This window comes from Gracilinanus agilis, chromosome 6 (assembly GCF_016433145.1).
Source record: "Gracilinanus agilis isolate LMUSP501 chromosome 6, AgileGrace, whole genome shotgun sequence".
Taxonomy (NCBI): domain Eukaryota; kingdom Metazoa; phylum Chordata; class Mammalia; order Didelphimorphia; family Didelphidae; genus Gracilinanus; species Gracilinanus agilis.
In genome coordinates, this window is record NC_058135.1 from 105343666 (window position 1) to 105363072 (window position 19407).

Genomic DNA, 19407 nt, shown 5'->3' on the forward strand with positions numbered 1-19407 from the left:
GGGGGGGGGAGGAAGGGAAAGAACATAAAATATATAACTATGGGAAAATATTAAAATTAAAATTCTAAAACTTCAAAATAAATAAATAAATGAGGAAACTTAAAAAAAAAAAAAGAAATGATAAATAGGAAAGTTCAAAAAAAAAGCCTGGAAAGATTTATACAAACTGATGCAAAGTGAAGTAAGCATTACCAAGAGAATGGTGTATGCAGTATACAGTGATCAACTGTGGAGGATTTAACTATTATCAGTGACAAGGTTCCAAGATAACCCCAAGGGATTCATGATAAAAAAATGCTATCCAAAGCCAAAGAAGGGCCTATTGGAATCTAACTGCAGATCAAAGCACACTGTCCTTTACTTTATTTCCTTCATGAATTTTCTATTGCATATGTAATACATGACTTCAGTCACAATATGTAGAATATGGAAATATTGCATGAAAGAAATGGTATAACCTAAATCAGACTATTTACCACCGTGGGGGGAGGAGGGGAAGGAAGGGAGGGAATCTGAATCATAAAATGTCAGAAAGCAATCGTCAAAAAATTGTTTCCACATGTAATTGAAAAAAAAAACAAAATTAAATTTTTTAAAAGAGGCTTTATTTCAATATAAATGCCATTCTTAGTTTTCAGGCCAAATATAGGTCTCATGTGGAATTTGGCAAGAGATGTAATTTGCAGATCCCTGGACTAGATTAACACTTCAATTCTCTCCTATTCTGAAACTATGATTCTATAACTAGCCTTGAATAAAGATGCAAGATTTGCACAGTGTCATTAGACCCAACAGAAAAAAGTTGGTGAATTCAAACTTTTATTATTCACAATTTTTTTTAAATTCTCTAACAATTGACATTAAGAATTATACAGATGTTTTAGATTTCATTCTATGGACCACTCATTAAAAGTCAGTGTAAGAGGGCAGTTGGATGGCTCACTGGATTGAGAGCCAGGTCCAGAGAGAGAGAGGAGAAAGAGAGAAGAGAGAGATACAGAAGGGGAGGAGAGAGATAGAGAGATAGAGAGATAGAGAGAGACAGAGAGAGAGAGAGAGAGAGAGAGAGAGAGAGAGAGAGAGAGAGAGAGAGAGAGAGAGAGAGAAAATGGATCTAGTGAATAGAGGCCTACTCTGGGGTAGGAACACATACTGAGTGACCAGGAGGCAGGTCTCTTAAGAGATTGAAGAGTTGCCTATCTGCGTTCATGGAGGGGATTTACCAAAAAAGGATATCAATGGTTCAGACCAAAAAAAATTAATAATAATAATAATGATACCACACATTACTGACACAAAAGTCGAATTAATATATAGCATAAGCTAGTATATAGCATTTCCACTAACAGCAAGACACCAAGCCTCATGATCAGACCCCAAAATTACCAAGGAAAAAATACCAATCTCCAGAGATTCTTAAGAAAAGGAGAGGTAGTTATATTTCTAGGCATTTTTTAAAATGATAATACATAGAGATATCATGTAGAATAGATATTTTTTTTCCAGCCCCACAAGTATATATCACACTTACTGCAATGACCAGAAGTTTCTCTACTGTAAAGATCAAAGACATTTTTTTATCCAAAGATGCTCAGAGAAATAGCTGTTTTTTACAACCTTAGAAAAATCCTGGATTTCTGTCACTAATACAGTATGTTACTAAGAGTACACAGCACTATATTCCTAACCCTTAGTCTGATTTTCACTCAGTATCTGTATTTTGCAAGCAACAAAACCCTATGGCTCAAGTCAATATGACAAAACAAGTCCAATTCCATTTCCATTTATTTCTTGTCTCCAGAGGAAAACGATTTTCTGTCTCATGGACTTGGCCCTGAAGAAAGAATGGGCTGATAAGATATCTAAGTACTTAGGAGAACAATAACTTTGTACCTGGTCCTGCAACAGATACTGTCCTTTTTGGTGACAGACAATTATGTTGCTAAAAAACAGCATGGAAGAGGCAAATATCTTCTTAAAGCAGATTCAAGGAAATTCATCACAAAAAATTCCATCAAGATACAAAACTAAATCAAGAAAAGAGCACTCTAAACAGGAGGGAGGAATAACTTAAGACAGAAGATCTCCCTTACCATTACCAATTCACAAGATAAATACAGTCAGGCTCCAACTTCCTAACAGGCCATGTTTAAAAGTTAATTTGTTAGTGAGATGGCTATTGAGAGATGAGAAAACTGCTTCCCCAAAATCAATGCTTTAAATGATGGTTAGGCTCAATCATAAATTAGTCTACAAAAGCTGATTTAACTCATAATTTGCAGAACTAATGCTGCTGTTCTAATAGAACTAAGCCAAATTCTAGGTCCTGATTGCAGGGCCATGTGATACAGCAAGAATTGGAGGTGAAGAAGGGGGATCATTATATTACCTAATCTCACCTGGGACTTCACTTCAGCATGGCAATCCTTTTATTTATCTCTCACTGACTTCATTATGGAAGAGTAGAGACCTGATATTCAGGTCAGGAAGACCCAAGTTCAAGTTCTGCCCCAGACAAAATCTTGGCTATATGATCTAGACATGCCACTTATATTCTCAGTGCTGAGAGATCAGAAGTATTGAAACTCACAGAGGGCCAGCAACCAGATTAAAATGTTATTGGGAAATGTTTAACAAAATAAAGATACCACCTAGGTAATGTTATACTATGGTTTTCTGAGTTTCTTTTTGCCTTTGGCATGACTGCTGTAGGCAACTCTCAAACAAAGCTAAATTACAAGCAAAGGTCTAAATCTGAATTAGCAGGAAGGTCCTCAACCAGGAGTTCCCTATACCAATAAAATATTGATTCAACCCATTGACTTCCCATTCCTATTCCCAATAACTGTTCCAAATCATATCTTTTCTTTACATCTCCCAACTCTTTAATTTCCTCTCTTCTCTAAAATGACTTTCAGAGAATAACTCCCTCACTTCAAATCTGTTATTTTTCACCCATGCTTTTTTCTTAGGCTCCAAGAGAATAAGCTTACTCCTTCCTTAAAGCCATTCTCTCCATTCATAACCCATCTCCTACTGTTTCTTTTCTTACCTATTGAACCACTCTTTCCAAGTCTTTGCTGGAAGTGCTTATTGACTGACTGATTGATTAATCATCATCTTCCCACACTTGAGTGTGGGTGTCATCCCACCCCCACCTCCACAGGCTCTGTTCTAAGCTGTCTTCTCTTTCTTCACTCTCTCCCTTGGTGATTTCATCCATTCTCATCAGTTCAATTATCACACCTCTGCAAATGACTCACTCTCTTACCTTCTCCTGTATCCCTCTCCCTCTCTCTCTCATACAGCCCTAATCTTTCTCCTAAACTTCAGTTCTGCAATTCAAACTACCTATTGGACACATACCACCAACACCACAAATTCAACACATCCAAAATCAAGCTCATCAGGGGCAGCTGGGTAGCTCAGTGGATTAAGAGGCAGGCCTAGAGATGGGAGGTCCTAAATTCAAATCCGACCTCAGACACTTCCCAGCTGGGTGTCCCTGGGCAAGTCACTTGACCCCCATTGCCCACCCTTACCACTCTTCTACCTATGAGCCAATACACGGAAGTTAAGGGTTTAAAAAAAAATAAAATAAAGTGTGAAAATAAAAAACAAAATCAAGCTCATAGTCTTCTAACTAAACCTTACCTCCCTCTAAACTTCCACATTTTTTTTTATGGCAACCAATCCTGAAAACTTGCCATATTACAGCAATGAGGGAGATGGACAAATGAGAAATGATTCTGTCTTCCATGTCCTAAGCATCACCTGTCATCCTTCTCTCTCCACTAACAAAGTCCTACCCTAGTTCAAGCTCTCATTACCCATATAACCAAGCTGGGTCACTATACCTGTATGCTAAGATATTGGCTTTTTTTTTTCCTATCAAGCTTAAACCAACTACTGATCTCTATGACACCAGAGAAACTCGGAAGCAACCATGCTCAGAAATACTGTCACGTATAAATACCCTACCCATCTAATCAAGATCATGCAACCTACTGGTGGGAAATAGCAAGTAAAACTAAGTTCTCAAGAAAAGATGAAATTGCTTCCTGGAGCCTGAGGCACACAAAGGCATGCACTGCAGAATCACCAACCAAAGGTTTTGAGCTTTTCCCAGACTGAGAGCCAAGTGCATGTTCTACATACAAGGGCTCAGAGAGACCCTTGGAGACCCGATCGCCAGATAGATATTTACTCTCTCCATCTATTCCCTTCTTCCTATTTATTTTGGATACATTCACTTACCTGCATCTATGTTGCATACCCTCAAAAGAATGTAGCTCCTAAAGGGCAGGAGCAATTTCATTTTTCTCTATGAGAACATTCTCATTGTATTTAGTAGGCACTCAATAAATGTTTATTGATTTGAACTCCTTAATGTCTCCATCCCATGTCCAGTAAATTTCCACTACCTCCTTTTGTAAACAGTGTGAATTAGGAGAAAAATCCATTCTCTCATTCCCAGTGCTTTCTCTTCTCCCCACCTTCTCCAATCTTATTCTTGCTCTAACCCACTTTGCACTGTGCCCTCTGGACCCACATTCTATAAATAAACTTCCTTTTGTCTTATACCCACCAAGCTAGTGCATGTATCTGGTGCATAGGCAGTCCTTAACTGCCAATGGATTTGATCTCTGCTCCTGATAGGCCTTTCATCTTACCCACTCACTGAAAGCTAGTTCCCCCCAAAAGACCTCTCAGCTCAAAATCTATAATCCTAAAGACTGCATGCTGTCCACCATACTTGTCTAGCAGTTTCTCTGGCTCTCCATTGTCCCATTCCCATTCTCCTTATACTAACATCATTTAGCAACTTCTCCTCCTTTGAGGTTTACTCTAAAAGTCTACTTCATACCATCCAGATCTTGGAGGCAGTCATTTACCAACTCTCAAGTCACTCTACCACCTTTCTAAAGGAGCACAGTACCCTAATCTCATTCTACTTCTCCACTTCAGCCCATGTCTCATATGCAGGCTTCAGTGTACCAACCAATGCTCCTTAAATATCTTGGTCCCCCATATCATCAATTTCCACTCTCTCGACCTGGGCCTTCATTCCATTTCAGTTCCACATAGGGACCCTTATCCCCTTCTTTGATCTTGCCATCACCCATAGTACTCCCTCTATGATCCAGAACTCAGACATTCTTCTCTTGAAAGCTAGGAGATTGTTACCTCCTATCCTTCCTTCACTTGCTGAATCTCATTCTTCTCAAACCTATTCTCCATCCTGCTTGTGAACCTTCTTTCCCCTTAACAACAACCCACCCAAATCCACCACCCAGCTCATCTCTGCTCTCCTACAAGGCTTCCCTTTCCTTACTTCTGTACTCCTGATCCTACAATTATAATCATTTCTGCTCTAAGTTATCCTCCATTGTTGATCCTCTTGCTGCTTCTTCCTACTGCTATTCAGATCTTGCCAAAACCCAACCCTGCTCCTACTCTCCTACTGCCAGAAGTCAAACACCTGTGGATATGTTTCCAATTCAAACATTTGCTAACTAATCTCAATTAGTTCCTGAGAGCTCCACAGCAATTCTTTTAATCTTCTCTGATTGACTTTCTATGATATTCACAACAGATGCTATACAAAATCCAGTCACTTTTCCTCAATTCAATCCAATCTCCATTTATTAAGGTCATAATATAGGCCAGGCATCTATTAAATGCTGAGCCAAAGGGGTATTGAGAAAAAAAATCCAACCCTGTCTTCACTGTGCCAACATTCTACGTTCTCAATCCACATATAGCATGCCCATCCTGGTTAATGAAGAAGTTCATTTCCTACTAAACAAGAAAATAGAGGCCATACACAATTAATTTCCTCTTCTCCCCTTACTGATAGCACAAAACTACTTTACATGATCTCACTTCCTCAGTTCCTCTGTTCCATCTCAAATGAATCAGCTATTCTCTGAGGCTAGGCTAACCCTTCTACTTGATCCCTTCTCCTGGCATTTCGTCAGAGAGCTTGTTCCTTCAGTCATCCACATTCCTTTCTTTAGTTTTCCCATTCTCCTATCCTGCTGTCAACAAACAGGTTCAGGCTCTATCAATCCTTAAAAAATATTGGCTTGACTTCTACACCCCCTTCAAACTATTTTTTTTTAACATTTATTAATATCTATTTTTTAGTAACGTTAACATGGTTACATGATTCATGCTCCTACATTCCCCTTCACCCCTTGTCCTCCTCCCCCCTCCCCTGGCCGATGTGCATTTCCCCTGGTTTTAACATGTGTCATTGATCAAGACCTATTTCCAAATTGTTGATCATTGCATTGGTGTGGTAGTTTTGAATCAAAATCCCCAATCGTGTCTGCCTCAACCCATGTGTTCAAGCACGTGTGTTCAAGCAGTTGCTTTTCTTCTGTGTTTCCTCTCCTGTAGTTCTTCCTCTGAATGTAGTTAGTGTTCTTTTCCATAAATCCCTCAGAATTGTCTTGGGTCATTGCATTGCTGCTAGTACAGAAGTCCATTACCTTCTATTTTACCACAGTGTATTGGTCTCTGTGTACAATGTTCTTCTGGCTCTGCTCCTTTCGCTCTGCATTAATTCCTGGAGGTCTTTCCAGTTCACATGGAATTCCTCCAGTTTATTATTCCTTTGAGCACAATAGTATTCCATCACCAGCATATACCACAATTTGTTCAAGCCATTCCCAAATTGAAGGACATACCCTCTTTTTCCAGTTTTTTTGCCACCACAAAAAGCACAGCTAAAAATATTTTTGTACAAGTCTGTTTATCTATGATCTCTTTGGGGTATAAACCCAACAGTGGTATGGCTAGATCAAAGGGCAGGCATTCTTTTATAGCCCTTTGAGCATAGTTCCAAATTGCCATCCAGAATGAAACTATCTTTTGAAACATGGTCCACCCACCCTCACCTTTCCAATCTTCTTATAAACCTTACAACTATTCTTCCAGCTCCTCCTAACCTTGAAGTACTCTGCTTTCAGTGACACTGGCCTCCTTGTTGTTCCTTGAACAAAATACTCCATCACCCAACTCTGGGCAATTTCACTGGCTATCCCCTAATACCAAGAATCCTCTCCCTCATCATTTCTACTTCCTTTAAGTTGCACTTAAAATCCCAACTTCTGCAATATCTTTCCCAGTCCTCCTTACTCTTGGTGTTTCCTTCTAAGATTCCCCCCACCCCCACCCCATGTATAACTTGTTTATACAGTTTTTTGGTGGTTGTTTTTCTTTTAAACCCTTACCTTCCATCTTAGAATCAATAGTATGTATTGGTTCTAAGGCAGAAGAGTAGTAAGGGCCAAGCAATGGGGTTAAGTGACTTGCCTAGGGTCACACAGTTAGGAAGTGTCTGAGACCAGATTTGAACCTAGGACCTGGCTCTTTGATCTCTAGGCCTGGCTCTCAATCCACTGAGCTACCTAGCTGCCCCTATACAGTTATTTGAATGTCATCTCCCCCTTAGATTATGAGTTCTTTGACAGCAAGAACTCAATTTTTTGCCTTTCTTTACCCTGCCTGGCACACACTAACCATTTAATAAATGTTAGCTGACTGCTCTCCCAACTTCCTTTTTAGGATCACCACCCATGTCACTTCTCTAAGTCTCAGTCCCCCAGGGCTCTGTATTATGCCTTCTCCTTCTATGCAGTCCCTTTCTGTGATTTTCTCAGTTCCCACAAGCCACTATGCAAAGGACCCCTAAATTGGCATATCCATCTCTAATACCTTCCCTGAGCTACAGGCCTACCTATCAACTGCCTGCTCAACATCTCTATCTAGAAAGAAGCTTCTCAAAGTCAACAGAACCCAAACAGTTTGCCACCGAAAGGAGTCTTTCTCCAAATTTCCTCTTTTCAACTGAGATCATCGCTGTTCTCCCCAGTCACCCAGATTTGCAACCTTAGATGCATCCTCTACTCTTCCATTTTCCTCCGACTGTACCTTACTCCTCCTTATCCAGCCAAATGAAAAGAGTTGATTTTCATTTGCATCACAACTGTTCCCTCCTTTCCACCCCTACCAATAACCCTAGAGTTCAGGCTATCATCACCACTCACCTGGACTAGTGCCAGCCTCCTCACTCTATCTCCCAGCTAACAGTCCTTCCACACAACCGACAAACATACTTACTTGCATCAATTCTACTCAATAAACTCCACTGGCTACTTATTACCTTGAAGAGCAAATTAAAAACTCCTCTCTTTAGTTTTAAAGTTCTTCATAACCAGGCTCCAATCTCTCTTTCCTTCCTTACTGTGTATTATCCTCCCTCTCATGTTCTGACCCAGCCTAATAGGCCTTTTTGTTCCATCTACATACCTTCATAATGGCCATCTTCCACTGCTGGCTTGTACTCTCACCTCACTTCTACTTCACAGAATCCCTCTCTTCCTTCAATTTAGCTCAAGCACCACCTACATTAAGAATATCCTGATTCCCAAAACTGCTAATAGCCTACCTACCCTCTTGGTATTCAGGCATATCTAACTCTTCATAACCTCATTTTGGATTTTCTTGGCAAAGATCCTGGAGTGGTTTGCCATTTCCTTATCCAGTCCATTTTACAGATGATGAAACTGAGGCAAATAGGGTAAAGTGACTTGCCCAAGGTAATACACCTATTATCAGAGGCCAAATATGAACCCAAGTCCTCCAGATTTCAGGCCTGGTACTCTATCCACTTCTCCATCTAACTGTCCATTTACCTACCTTACCTTGCATTTATTCTCTTAATTTTAATTACTTTCTGTATTTAAAATTTTAATTTGTTCTGCACATATTATATGTACTTGTCTGCTGGAAGCCAGCCAGCAGTTTCCAGTTATCTTGAGAGGTGTGATGATTTGGCTGAGAGGGAGGAAGAGAAAGTCAGAGAGACAGTGGATTTCCGGAAGCTGTTCTCTCAGACTTCCTGTGAATCTTTATTTTTATACCATTCTCTCACAGTCACACAAATGCTGGGAAAATTTACATTTCAAACCCAAAACATAGAAGAACTCAAGGTTATACTGGTTAAGCTGACACACCTAGTAAATTTCTACAAAATCCTACATACAGATTACACTGAGACTAAACATGCCTCAAGGCTACCAAAACTCTACTTTATCTAAGTTTTATTTTTATAAAAAGAACCTTCAACATATTTCAAAAGTGGATTAGAGTGTGAGAACCCCCAAATTCAGGGGGACAAGTCTAACATGGGAAAATAGTAAGGTGTGAGAATGTTTTGTTTTCATAGTTAAATTTAGTATGAGAAAATAAAGTGAGAGTGTATTGTTTTGATTTTGCCATGCTGTGTCCTTCCTACTCTAGAGGCAGAGAGAGAGAGAAAAGATTAAAGCAGCTTCAAGGACAGGGGTCGGCAACCTTTTTGGCCGTGAGAGCCATAAACGCCACATTTTTAAAAATGTAATTTCGTGAGAGCCGTACAGTGCTCACAGTGCGCACTCCTGTAACAACGCCTGAAAAAAAAATTGACTTTATGGCTCCTGAAGAAAGAGCCATACGTTGCCGACCCCTGTTCAAGGGTATAAACTATTAACTCATTAAATGCTGGTTTATTATAGAGTATTAAAAAGAATTCTATAATGAGAGTTCTATAAATGGATCTCTATAAAGAAATTTTATATCTATACTACAAAACTTCAGGCTATCCTAAAAATATATATTGTAGTAATTTCAATAATAAAAAATATTAATCAGAAAAGAGTCATACAGAGGGGACTGATTGGGTATCCAATCATCCTGTGGCCTGATTTTCAGAAAATAGGGATCAATGTAAGGCTTTGCCGTTTACATTGACTCGATGGACCTTGAGGGAGACCCTTATTTCTCTGAGGGGCTCCTGCCACTTGTCCAATTATTGCTACTATGTGTCTAGCACTCTCCTAGATATAGGGGATACAAATAAAAAGAATAAAGCAAATGAAAGAAGTTACATCCTACTGGAGGAGAAAACAAGTACAAATGCTATTTAAGCTTAAAACTGAACCAAGACTTTTGGGGATGCTGTGTACAAGTACAATAATCAATCAACATTTATTCAGTCTCTCTCTCTCCTGTAGACTGAATACAAACTCCTTGAGAGTAGCCCCCAATAGGCCACAAGTTTCTTGAGGGCAAACACAGTCTCAGCTATGTATTCCCAGCACCTAGTACAGCATCTGCTCACTTATTTAACAAATATATGTTGACTGAATTGAAAAGATATTTTCTCCATTAAGGTCTCCTATATCCATTGTGAAAACTCTTTGTCTTTCAAAAGAAAACATATGAGAACAGGTGACTCAATTTCTCTGAAAATCAGGAGTGAGGCACAAGCAAATAAAAAAATCATTACCCTCCATTTCCCTTCAATATCATCTCCCAAATGCTGGCAGCAGGGATAGGTCTATTCCTGCCCCAAAAGAGGAAGACTTCTCAATTCTTTTCATCCTATTCACTGAGCTTCACAAACTTAGCTTGAAGACTGTGATGCACATATGGCTTTCCTATTTCATCATCTCAACAAAGGTTTATCATCTACTCTGTGCCAGGCACCCTCCTAGATGCTGGAAAAACATTAAGGACCTCTCCCTCAAAGAGCTTACATTCTCTTTGTCAACTGTGCAGTTAATAGAATGAGCATTAGTATATCTAGAGGCCACAGATTCCAGAACCCAGAGCTAGGAAGCACTGGGAGCCATTCACACTAAACCTTCTTATTCAACAGATGAGAAAGCAAGCTGATGAGGGGGGAATAACAGTAGGGAAGTTCTGTCACTAACCTTCACACTGCTCCTGATAACAACAGAGATATCCTTCTTCACCATTTCACACATGAAGAAAGAGGTAAAAAGACCCAAGGACATTTAATTAGAGGTTTGGGTTGGGATTCAAACTCTGGCCTTCTGACTTCTAAGACCAGCATCCCATCCACTTCAGATGAGTAAATCCCATGGGATGTGCTGAGCCCCAGATCATAATGGCTTTATATAGGCAAGGCCTTGGGACTCCAAATGCTGGGAACTTGGTACTCATCTGGTTAAATCAAAACATGAGAATCTCAGTTTACAGCAGTTACTCCTCTGTGTGACTACAAATGAATTAGGAGGTGGAGGAAGAAAAAAGAATTTATTAAGCACCTATTATGTGCCAAGTACTATGGTAAGCATTTTCTAAATATTAATTCATTTAATCTTCACAAAATGAGATATCCCCATTTAACTTTTGATGAAACTGAGTCATGTGAAGATGGAATTAGCTCACCCCTATTTATTCTTTAGACTTTAGCTACCAGGAATATGTAGAATTAAATGGTAAGGGGGAAGGTCTATGACCCACATGTGCTAGTGAGTGACAAATCAGAAAGAACTGACTGCCCCCTGGGCAGTCCCAAGTGAGGTTGAGGCTGCCATTTGTCCATATAGAACTGGAGGGGGAATGAAGGAAGTGAGGCAAAGAACTATCTTTTAAATATGATGTTAACTTCCTATGAGGGGGATTTTGCCCTTTGAACTTGGCCTTGGAGGAATTCGGGTTTGAGACCTCAGACTACTTCCTTTTGGATTGTTACATGGGTTAGTGGAAGGCTGATTCCCTTTCTTTAGCTTTTCTGGAGGCACTAGTCTCTGAAGAGGCCTACTGCCTTGGAAGAGGCCTCATGGCTGGAAGCCTTGTTTAATTAACCTCTGTGCCCCTCTTTGTTGGGGCCTTTGAAGCCCTGCCTGGTTCGGACCTTGGGACCAGGCCAGAGTAACTCTCTTTCTCTCTCTCAATTTCCCTACTTTCACTCTTCCTATTTGTAAATAAACTACTATAAAAGTCATCCTGACTTGGGTCTTTAATTTGGAATTGCATAATCAATTCCTGGTGACCAAAACTCTTAAATATTCAATCCAACCATAATTTTTACTCATTACAGTCACACAAAGCTTAAGCAACTTGCCCAGTTAGTGTCTGAGGCAGGGTTTCAGTTCAAATCTTGCTGACTCCAATCTGGCATTCTAACCTCTGTACCACCTTTGGTGGCACAGCTGAGTGGTCCAATGGATAGGCTACTGGGTTTAGAATCAGGATAGACCCGAGTTCAAATCCAGTCTTAAATACTTCCTAGCTCTGTGATCCTGGGCAATTCATTTAACTTGTTTGCCTCAGTTCCCTACTCTGTAAAATGAGGATAATAAAAGCACTTAACTGTTTAGGGTTATGATGAGTATCAAATGAGATAATAATTATAAAGCATTTAAGTGTCTGGCATGTGGTAATCTCTATATAAATATTAGCTATTATTATTGTTGCGGTCATCATTATTATAATTTACTAACTGAATGACCCTGGGTAAGTCATTTAGCATCTGCCTCCAATGTATAATGGGGACAATAACAGCATCTATCTCCCAGTGTTGTTTTAAGGATCAAATGAGAAGATACTTGTAAAGCACTATGCGTAGTGTTTGGCACACAGTAGGTACTATATAAATGAGAACTTTATTGATCACTTCATCTGGGTTTAAATTCCAGCTATGTCTTTGTCAATTCACTTACCTTTGAGTACAAATTTTCTCACCTACAAAATGATGGAATTAGAATTAGAGTAGATGACCTCTAAGATCCCTTCCAATTCTATAAATATGATATTATGGTGACCTGGGGCCCAAGTTTCCTTATCTGTAAAATGGGGGTGACCACATTAGCGCTCACAAAGATCATCTGAGAAACCTGGAACACTGAGTGACTGTTAGTTTGGTAACAACAAAAATCATAGCATGAATATAGTGCTTTAAGGATTTATGAAATTACATATATTCTCTGGTTGAGCCTCCATTCCTGTAAGCAAAATAATTCTGAAGTATCAACTCACACCCATCAGATTTGCTAGAATAACAGAAGGGCAAAATGACAAATGCTGGAGGGGAGGGGGAAAATGAGGATACTAATACACAGTATTGGTGGAACTGTGGACTGATCCAACCATTTTGAAAAATAATCTGGAATTAGGCCCAGAGATCTCAAACTACATATATACCCTTAGACCTGGCAATACCATTGCTAAGTCTATTTCCCAAGGAGATCAGGGGAAAAAGGAAAAGAACCCATATGTTCCAAAATATTTATAGCAGCTCTCTTTGTGGGAGCAAAGATCTGGAAAGTGAGGGATTCCCATCAACTGGGAAATGGCTAAATAAGTTGTAATATATGATAATGATGGAATCCTACTACACCATAAGAAATGATGAGCAGGCTAATTTTAATGAAACTTAGAAAGAGCTACATGGGATAATGAACAGCAAAATAAATGAACTCCATTATATACAACTACAGATTTAATATTTAAAGAATAACTTATAAATGTTCATCTCCTGAGAATGAAGTGGAAACATGAAAGACATAAGCGATATATTTCGCTAGATGATGTGGGAAGGGTTGGGAAAAACAATATTTTCTTGTTCTGTCCTTTTTCACTCATGTCCAATTTTTTGTGACATCATTTATTTTATTTATTGTTGGTTTTTGGCAGAGATGTAGGAGTGGTTTGCTATTTCCTCCTCCAGCTCATTTGCAGATGAAAAAACTGAGGTAAACAGCTTGAAGTTACTTGCCCAAGGTCATCCACCTATGAGGCCATATCTGAACTCAGGAAGATAAATTTTCCTAACTCTAAGCCCAGCACTCTATCCCACTGCACCAGCTAGTTGCCCTATCTACCTAACTGTAAGGTAGGGACTATTATTATCCTCATATAAAAGATGAGCAAACTGAGGCTAAGACAAATCATTTAATCTGATCTGCCTGATAACCCTGAGGGATGAGGGAACATTGTTGTGTCCCCTATTAGCCTGTGAGCAGCTTGACTGGGAGCTGGCTTAAGAGTCAATTCAATAAATGTCTATTACAGGGCTCCTATTGCCAGGCATAGATAGGGGTTGAAGAGGACAGACTACTGGGCCTGGAGTCAGGGAAGTCTCATCTTCCTTGAGTTCAAATCTGGCCTCAGACATTTACTAGCTGGGTGACCCTAGGCAGGTCACTTAACCCTATGTGCCTCAGTTTCCACATCTATAAGATGAGCTGGAGAAGGAAATGGTGAACCACTCCAGTATCTCTACCAAGAAAACACCAAATGGGGTCCCAATGAACCGACTCAACAACAAATTGCTAGCTACTATGCTAAGTGCCATAGATACAAAACGATGCAAAAAAGAGTCTCTGCTCTCTAAGGAGGAGACAGCATGCAAACAAATACATACAAAGCGAACCCTATACAGGTATCCCGGCATAGCCAGGTCCTGGCAATCAGTCAAACAGCATTTATTGAACACCAACAAGGATCCAGGCACTATCCTGAAAGCTGGCACATTGTAAGCACTTAATCAACACGTGGCTTGCTATTATTACACCCATTTAACAGATGAGAAAGGTGAGGCCCTGAGAGTAACAGAAAGGTATCAACATACCCGCAGAGCCACCACTTAGGAGGACAAATATCAGTAATGGTGGTCAGGACCTGGGCTCCAGTCTCACTAATTAGCTTTCTGCTCTGACACCTCCCTCTAGGCTTCAGTTTCCACTTCTGTAAAGTTGGGAGTAGGACCTGATAGCCTTCTAAGACCTACCTGGGGGAGGGCCTAAGTAAAATGCCCAAGATCGGGGCAAAGCATTTATTAAGAACTTACTGTATGCCGGGCACTGGGCTAACTAAGCGCTGTGGGGGTACTGGAATCTCGATCTTCCCCAGGACCACAATGGGTACTCCAGGGTCCCATCCAGGACTTTGGGAGATCCGCCCCGCCTCCCTCCCTTGTTCTGAAAGTTTAGCGTGTCACCCCTTCCAACCCCCGCAGGAGTGCCCCACCTCCCTATCACACCCCAACCTCACACCACTAGAGCCCCCTCCCTCGCCGCGCGCTCACCATGGTGACGCTGACGCCGCCAGTAGTCCACGCACTCAGGCCCCGCGCTTCCCCCCCGCCCGCCCAGAATTTCTCGAGAACCCACGTGCGCCAGGAGAAAAGTGCCGGGAGACAGCGGAAGAGGAACTGGGTGCACAGTCTTAAAATGTCCCCCGGCAACCGACTAGCTTCTAGCTTCTACCCAGGAACCAGGCCAAGAAGAGGAGTCGGAAGCGCTAGACAGGTTCGCCTCCAGTTCGGAGATGGCTCTAAAGCAGGAGGCGGCTGGGAACTGAATCCCCAACCCACCTTTTACTCAAAAACACTAAAAGCCGTGGGACAGGTCCCTTCCGGTTTTATCTCCACCCACCTCAGACTGCTGATTCTATGGTTCCGGAAATGGAAGAGCCTTGCTTAAATGGATATTTTTATATATATATATATGTATATATATATATATATGTATATATGTATATATATATTTTTTTTATCTGACTCAAGTTTGTAAAGGGGCTGCTTGGTTTCGCTTATGGGTCACAGCAGTCCAGCCTTAAGAGTGGGATACAAGATGTCATGGAAAAGACTTTACTTCAAAACAATTTTTTAGTCTTTTTTAAGTTTTTCTGTCAACTTTTGTTTGTCATTGGCCTCAGTTTCCTCCATTATATCTTTTCATCTCCCTACCAATTGATCTTCTGACTTAGAATTTAGAAGACTAGAAACTCTACCACTTACCAGCTGTACAATCACATTTCCTTTCCGAGCCTCAGTCTCCAAATGTGAATATGATGACCTTTGACTGCTTCTGGAGTGTGAAGAGAGAAATATACCTCCCTTCCTCATTGTAAGTNATATATATGTATATATGTATATATATATATTTTTTATCTGACTCAAGTTTGTAAAGGGGCTGCTTGGTTTCGCTTATGGGTCACAGCAGTCCAGCCTTAAGAGTGGGATACAAGATGTCATGGAAAAGACTTTACTTCAAAACAATTTTTTAGTCTTTTTTAAGTTTTTCTGTCAACTTTTGTTTGTCATTGGCCTCAGTTTCCTCCATTATATCTTTTCATCTCCCTACCAATTGATCTTCTGACTTAGAATTTAGAAGACTAGAAACTCTACCACTTACCAGCTGTACAATCACATTTCCTTTCCGAGCCTCAGTCTCCAAATGTGAATATGATGACCTTTGACTGCTTCTGGAGTGTGAAGAGAGAAATATACCTCCCTTCCTCATTGTAAGTTCAAATGAGAGTGTCCTAACAAAATGTGGCTTTGAAAAAGTAGAAATCACCTCACTGTACACTAGCATGCTTTGGCTTACTATCCCAAAGCTAGATCAGCCATATTTCTCCCCCAGAATTCTAAGAATACCCTAACAAGCTTGGGAATATCTCTTCTCTATTGCTTTATGCTTGAGGCCCCACCTCCACCGTTAGTTGTTACTAACTAGCACCCCAGTTCCCTTTTAAGTAATTAACATCAATTAAATTTTAAAAGATATATTTGCTTTGAATATATAGCAAAAACTAAAATACGAATATATCCCCCCCAACACTTCAGAGGCACATTCTTTTCCCATACCACTGCAGTGTCTGGGGAAAGTAGGCTCTCTCTTAGGAGGATAGAGGGGGGTAATCGGCTTTTTTATTAAGTAAGTACTGTGTGCCATTGGGCATCTAGGTTTTGCAGTTGACTGAGCTCTCGGCTTGAAGACAGGAAGACTTTTCTTACTAAGTTCAAATCTGGCTTCAGAGGTTTACAAGCAAGTGATGTGACCCTAGACTTAACCCTATTTGCCTCAGTTTCCTCATCTGGAAAATGATCTGGAAAATGAAATGGAGAACCACTCCATTATCTCTGCCAAGGAAATCCCAAATAGGATTGGACATGCCAGAAGACTGAACAACAAAAATGTGCCAAATATTGAATGACACTATATGTAGGGGAGCAGCTGGGTAGCTCAGTAGATTGAGAGCCAAGCCTAGAGACAGGAGGTCCTGGGTTCAAATCTGGCCTCAGACACTTCCCAGCTGTGTGACCCTGGGCAACTCACTTGACCCCCATTGCCTACCCTTACCACTCTTCTGCCTTGGAGCCAATACACAATATTGACTCCAAGACAGAAGGTAAGGGTTTTAAAAAAAAAAAGACACTATATGCAGGCACTGTGCTAAGCACTTAACAAATATTATCTAATTTGATCCTTGCAATTACTTTGGGAGGTCGGTACTGTTATTATCTCCATTTTACAGTTATGGAAATTGAGACAGAAAAAAGGTAAGTCACTTGATCAGGTTAACACACCTATTGTTTAAGGCTGGATTTGAACCTGAATCTGGGTTCTATCTGTCTCTATCTGCTGTGCTACCTAGTGACCTCTGCGTTGTCTCTTTGCACAGTTTCCTCATAACATTGGTCTTACCCAAATTCATGTCCCCATATGACACCAATGCCAGATGACTGTTCAACTCAACCAAGTCTATGCTAGATTTCAAATCAATGCCTTTCTTCTTAGGGCATTGATGCTGGTTTGACCAAAAACTCAACTCTAGGACCTTAGTAGACCAGAACATCAGGACACTGGAATGAAGGATTCTCAGAGGCTCACTTTACTGAACTTTCAAAACTCACAAAGTAGTAGTTTCCAAACCTTTCATCTAAAATAGAAAAGGTACAAATTTAGAGGCAAAAGATTATTAGTCATTTCATAGGTCATACTTTGACTTTGACAGGGAGAAAAGCCAAGACCTGTCCCCATGCCACATTGTCTTTTAACAGATACCATCAATAAGGGACTCAAACTAAGAGAGATCACCCCCCCCCCCAAAAAAAAGGGAAACTTTCCTTCTCATTGCCTTTTGAGGGCCACTCTACTTCTGGCTATATAGCCTGTCAAATTGGCTCCTTGTGATCACCAGTTACAGAATTTGTCCATATACTTAAATGCCTCATTCTCTCTTCCAGAGTCATCCAAGTCCAGTGGCAAGACAAAAGTCAAAATGGCTAGTGATGACCCAGGAATGCAGAGGATAACTTAGACATCTTCAACGTCTGACAAAACTCCTGGTACTCCATTCTGCTTGCTTCAGTCACCTTCTTAGCCATTGGAATAAGTTGTTCCCATTCCGCCATTCCAACAGGGGAAGTTTTCACATGTTTGGCGTAGACATCCCCTCAATTCACCAATGGTTTTTTTTTTTTTTTTTTTTTTTAAACCCTTACCACTCTTCTGCCTTGGAGTCGATCTCCAAGGCAGAAGAGTGGTAAGGGTAGGCAATGGGGGTCAAGTGACTTGCCCAGGGTCACACAGCTAGGAAATGTCTGAGGTCAGATTTGAACCTAGGACCTCCCGTCTCTAGGCCTGACTCTCAATCCACTGAGCTACACAGCTGCCCCCTCACCAATGGTTTTTGAGCCCTGTGGGGTTACCCTCAACCTCATTTAACTCCCTTCCTAAGACGGTTTTACTGGATTTGGCTGCTGTGTGTTCTATAGCTTCTTAACACCACAGGTGAGAGTTGGGTGATAGGTGGATACCAAAGGTGAATGCCCAGTTCTGAAAAGGGCTGAGTAAGTCCTCCCACCAGAGGTGCTAGTCCTCCCTGAACATCCCCATATACCCACCATGCTGAATAACTCAACTTTGTATACTTTACATCTTCTCATCTCCCCTCAGCCTCCTTTCCCTTGTGACTGGAGGACCAGAGCAATAAACTCCCACCAAAGTCATCCTTTATTGAGGGCTGGGATTTGAACTTGGTAGCTAACTCTTCCTTTCCATTAACATCTCTGCTTGGCTGAAACCAGGTACCCTCTGGTTCTCTTCCCATCCCTGCTTCCAACCACCATCCTTTTCCAGTTTCCTTTTGTGTATTATCCTACCCCAGTATATTGTAAGTTCCTTGAGGTCAGGGACTATCTGCCTTGTTTATATCCCTAGCACTTAGCAGAGTGCCTGATACAAAATAAGCTCTTAATAAAATGTTTATTTTTTGGAATAAACTAATTTATAGCAATTCTGTAGACATAATATAGCTAGATTTCAGCAAAAACTTTTATCAGTTTTGGGGGGGTGATTTTGGGAAAAAACCTAAGACCTATATGAACTGATATAAGCAAAGTGAAGAAAGAATAACTGAGAGATCGTTGTGCTCAATAACAAGTTTGTAATTATGATCAACTGTGAAAGACTTGACTACTCTGATCAATATAATGATCCAAGACAATTCCAAAGTACTTAAGATGAAAAAATACTATCCATCTCCAGAGAGAGAAATGATGGACTCTGAGTACAAACTGAAGCATAATTTTCTCATTTTTAAATTTTTTCTTGCTTTTTAAAATAATATGGGTAATACAGAAATATTATTTGCATGATTTCACATGTATAACTAATATAATATTGCTTGCCATCTCAGTGGCTAGCAGAAGAGATAAGATGGAAGGAAAGAATTTGGATCTCAAAATTTAAAAAGAAAACAATGTTAAAAATAAACAATAATATTTTTAAATATTTTTTTAAAACCATTTAT

The 19407-nt window shown here is 40.3% G+C and overlaps 1 protein-coding gene across 1 annotated transcript in view; it reads right to left on the bottom strand.

The window, feature by feature from the left end:
* The window catches only part of TMA16 (translation machinery associated 16 homolog), a 73538-nt gene extending 58581 nt beyond the window's left edge, over positions 1-14957 (bottom strand). The window contains exon 1 of the mRNA XM_044680582.1: positions 14891-14957. Within this exon, the coding sequence (XP_044536517.1) occupies positions 14891-14893 (3 nt within the window). The 5' untranslated portion in view covers positions 14894-14957. The remainder of the gene's footprint in view (positions 1-14890) is intronic.
* Between the last annotated feature and the right edge of the window lie 4450 nt (positions 14958-19407).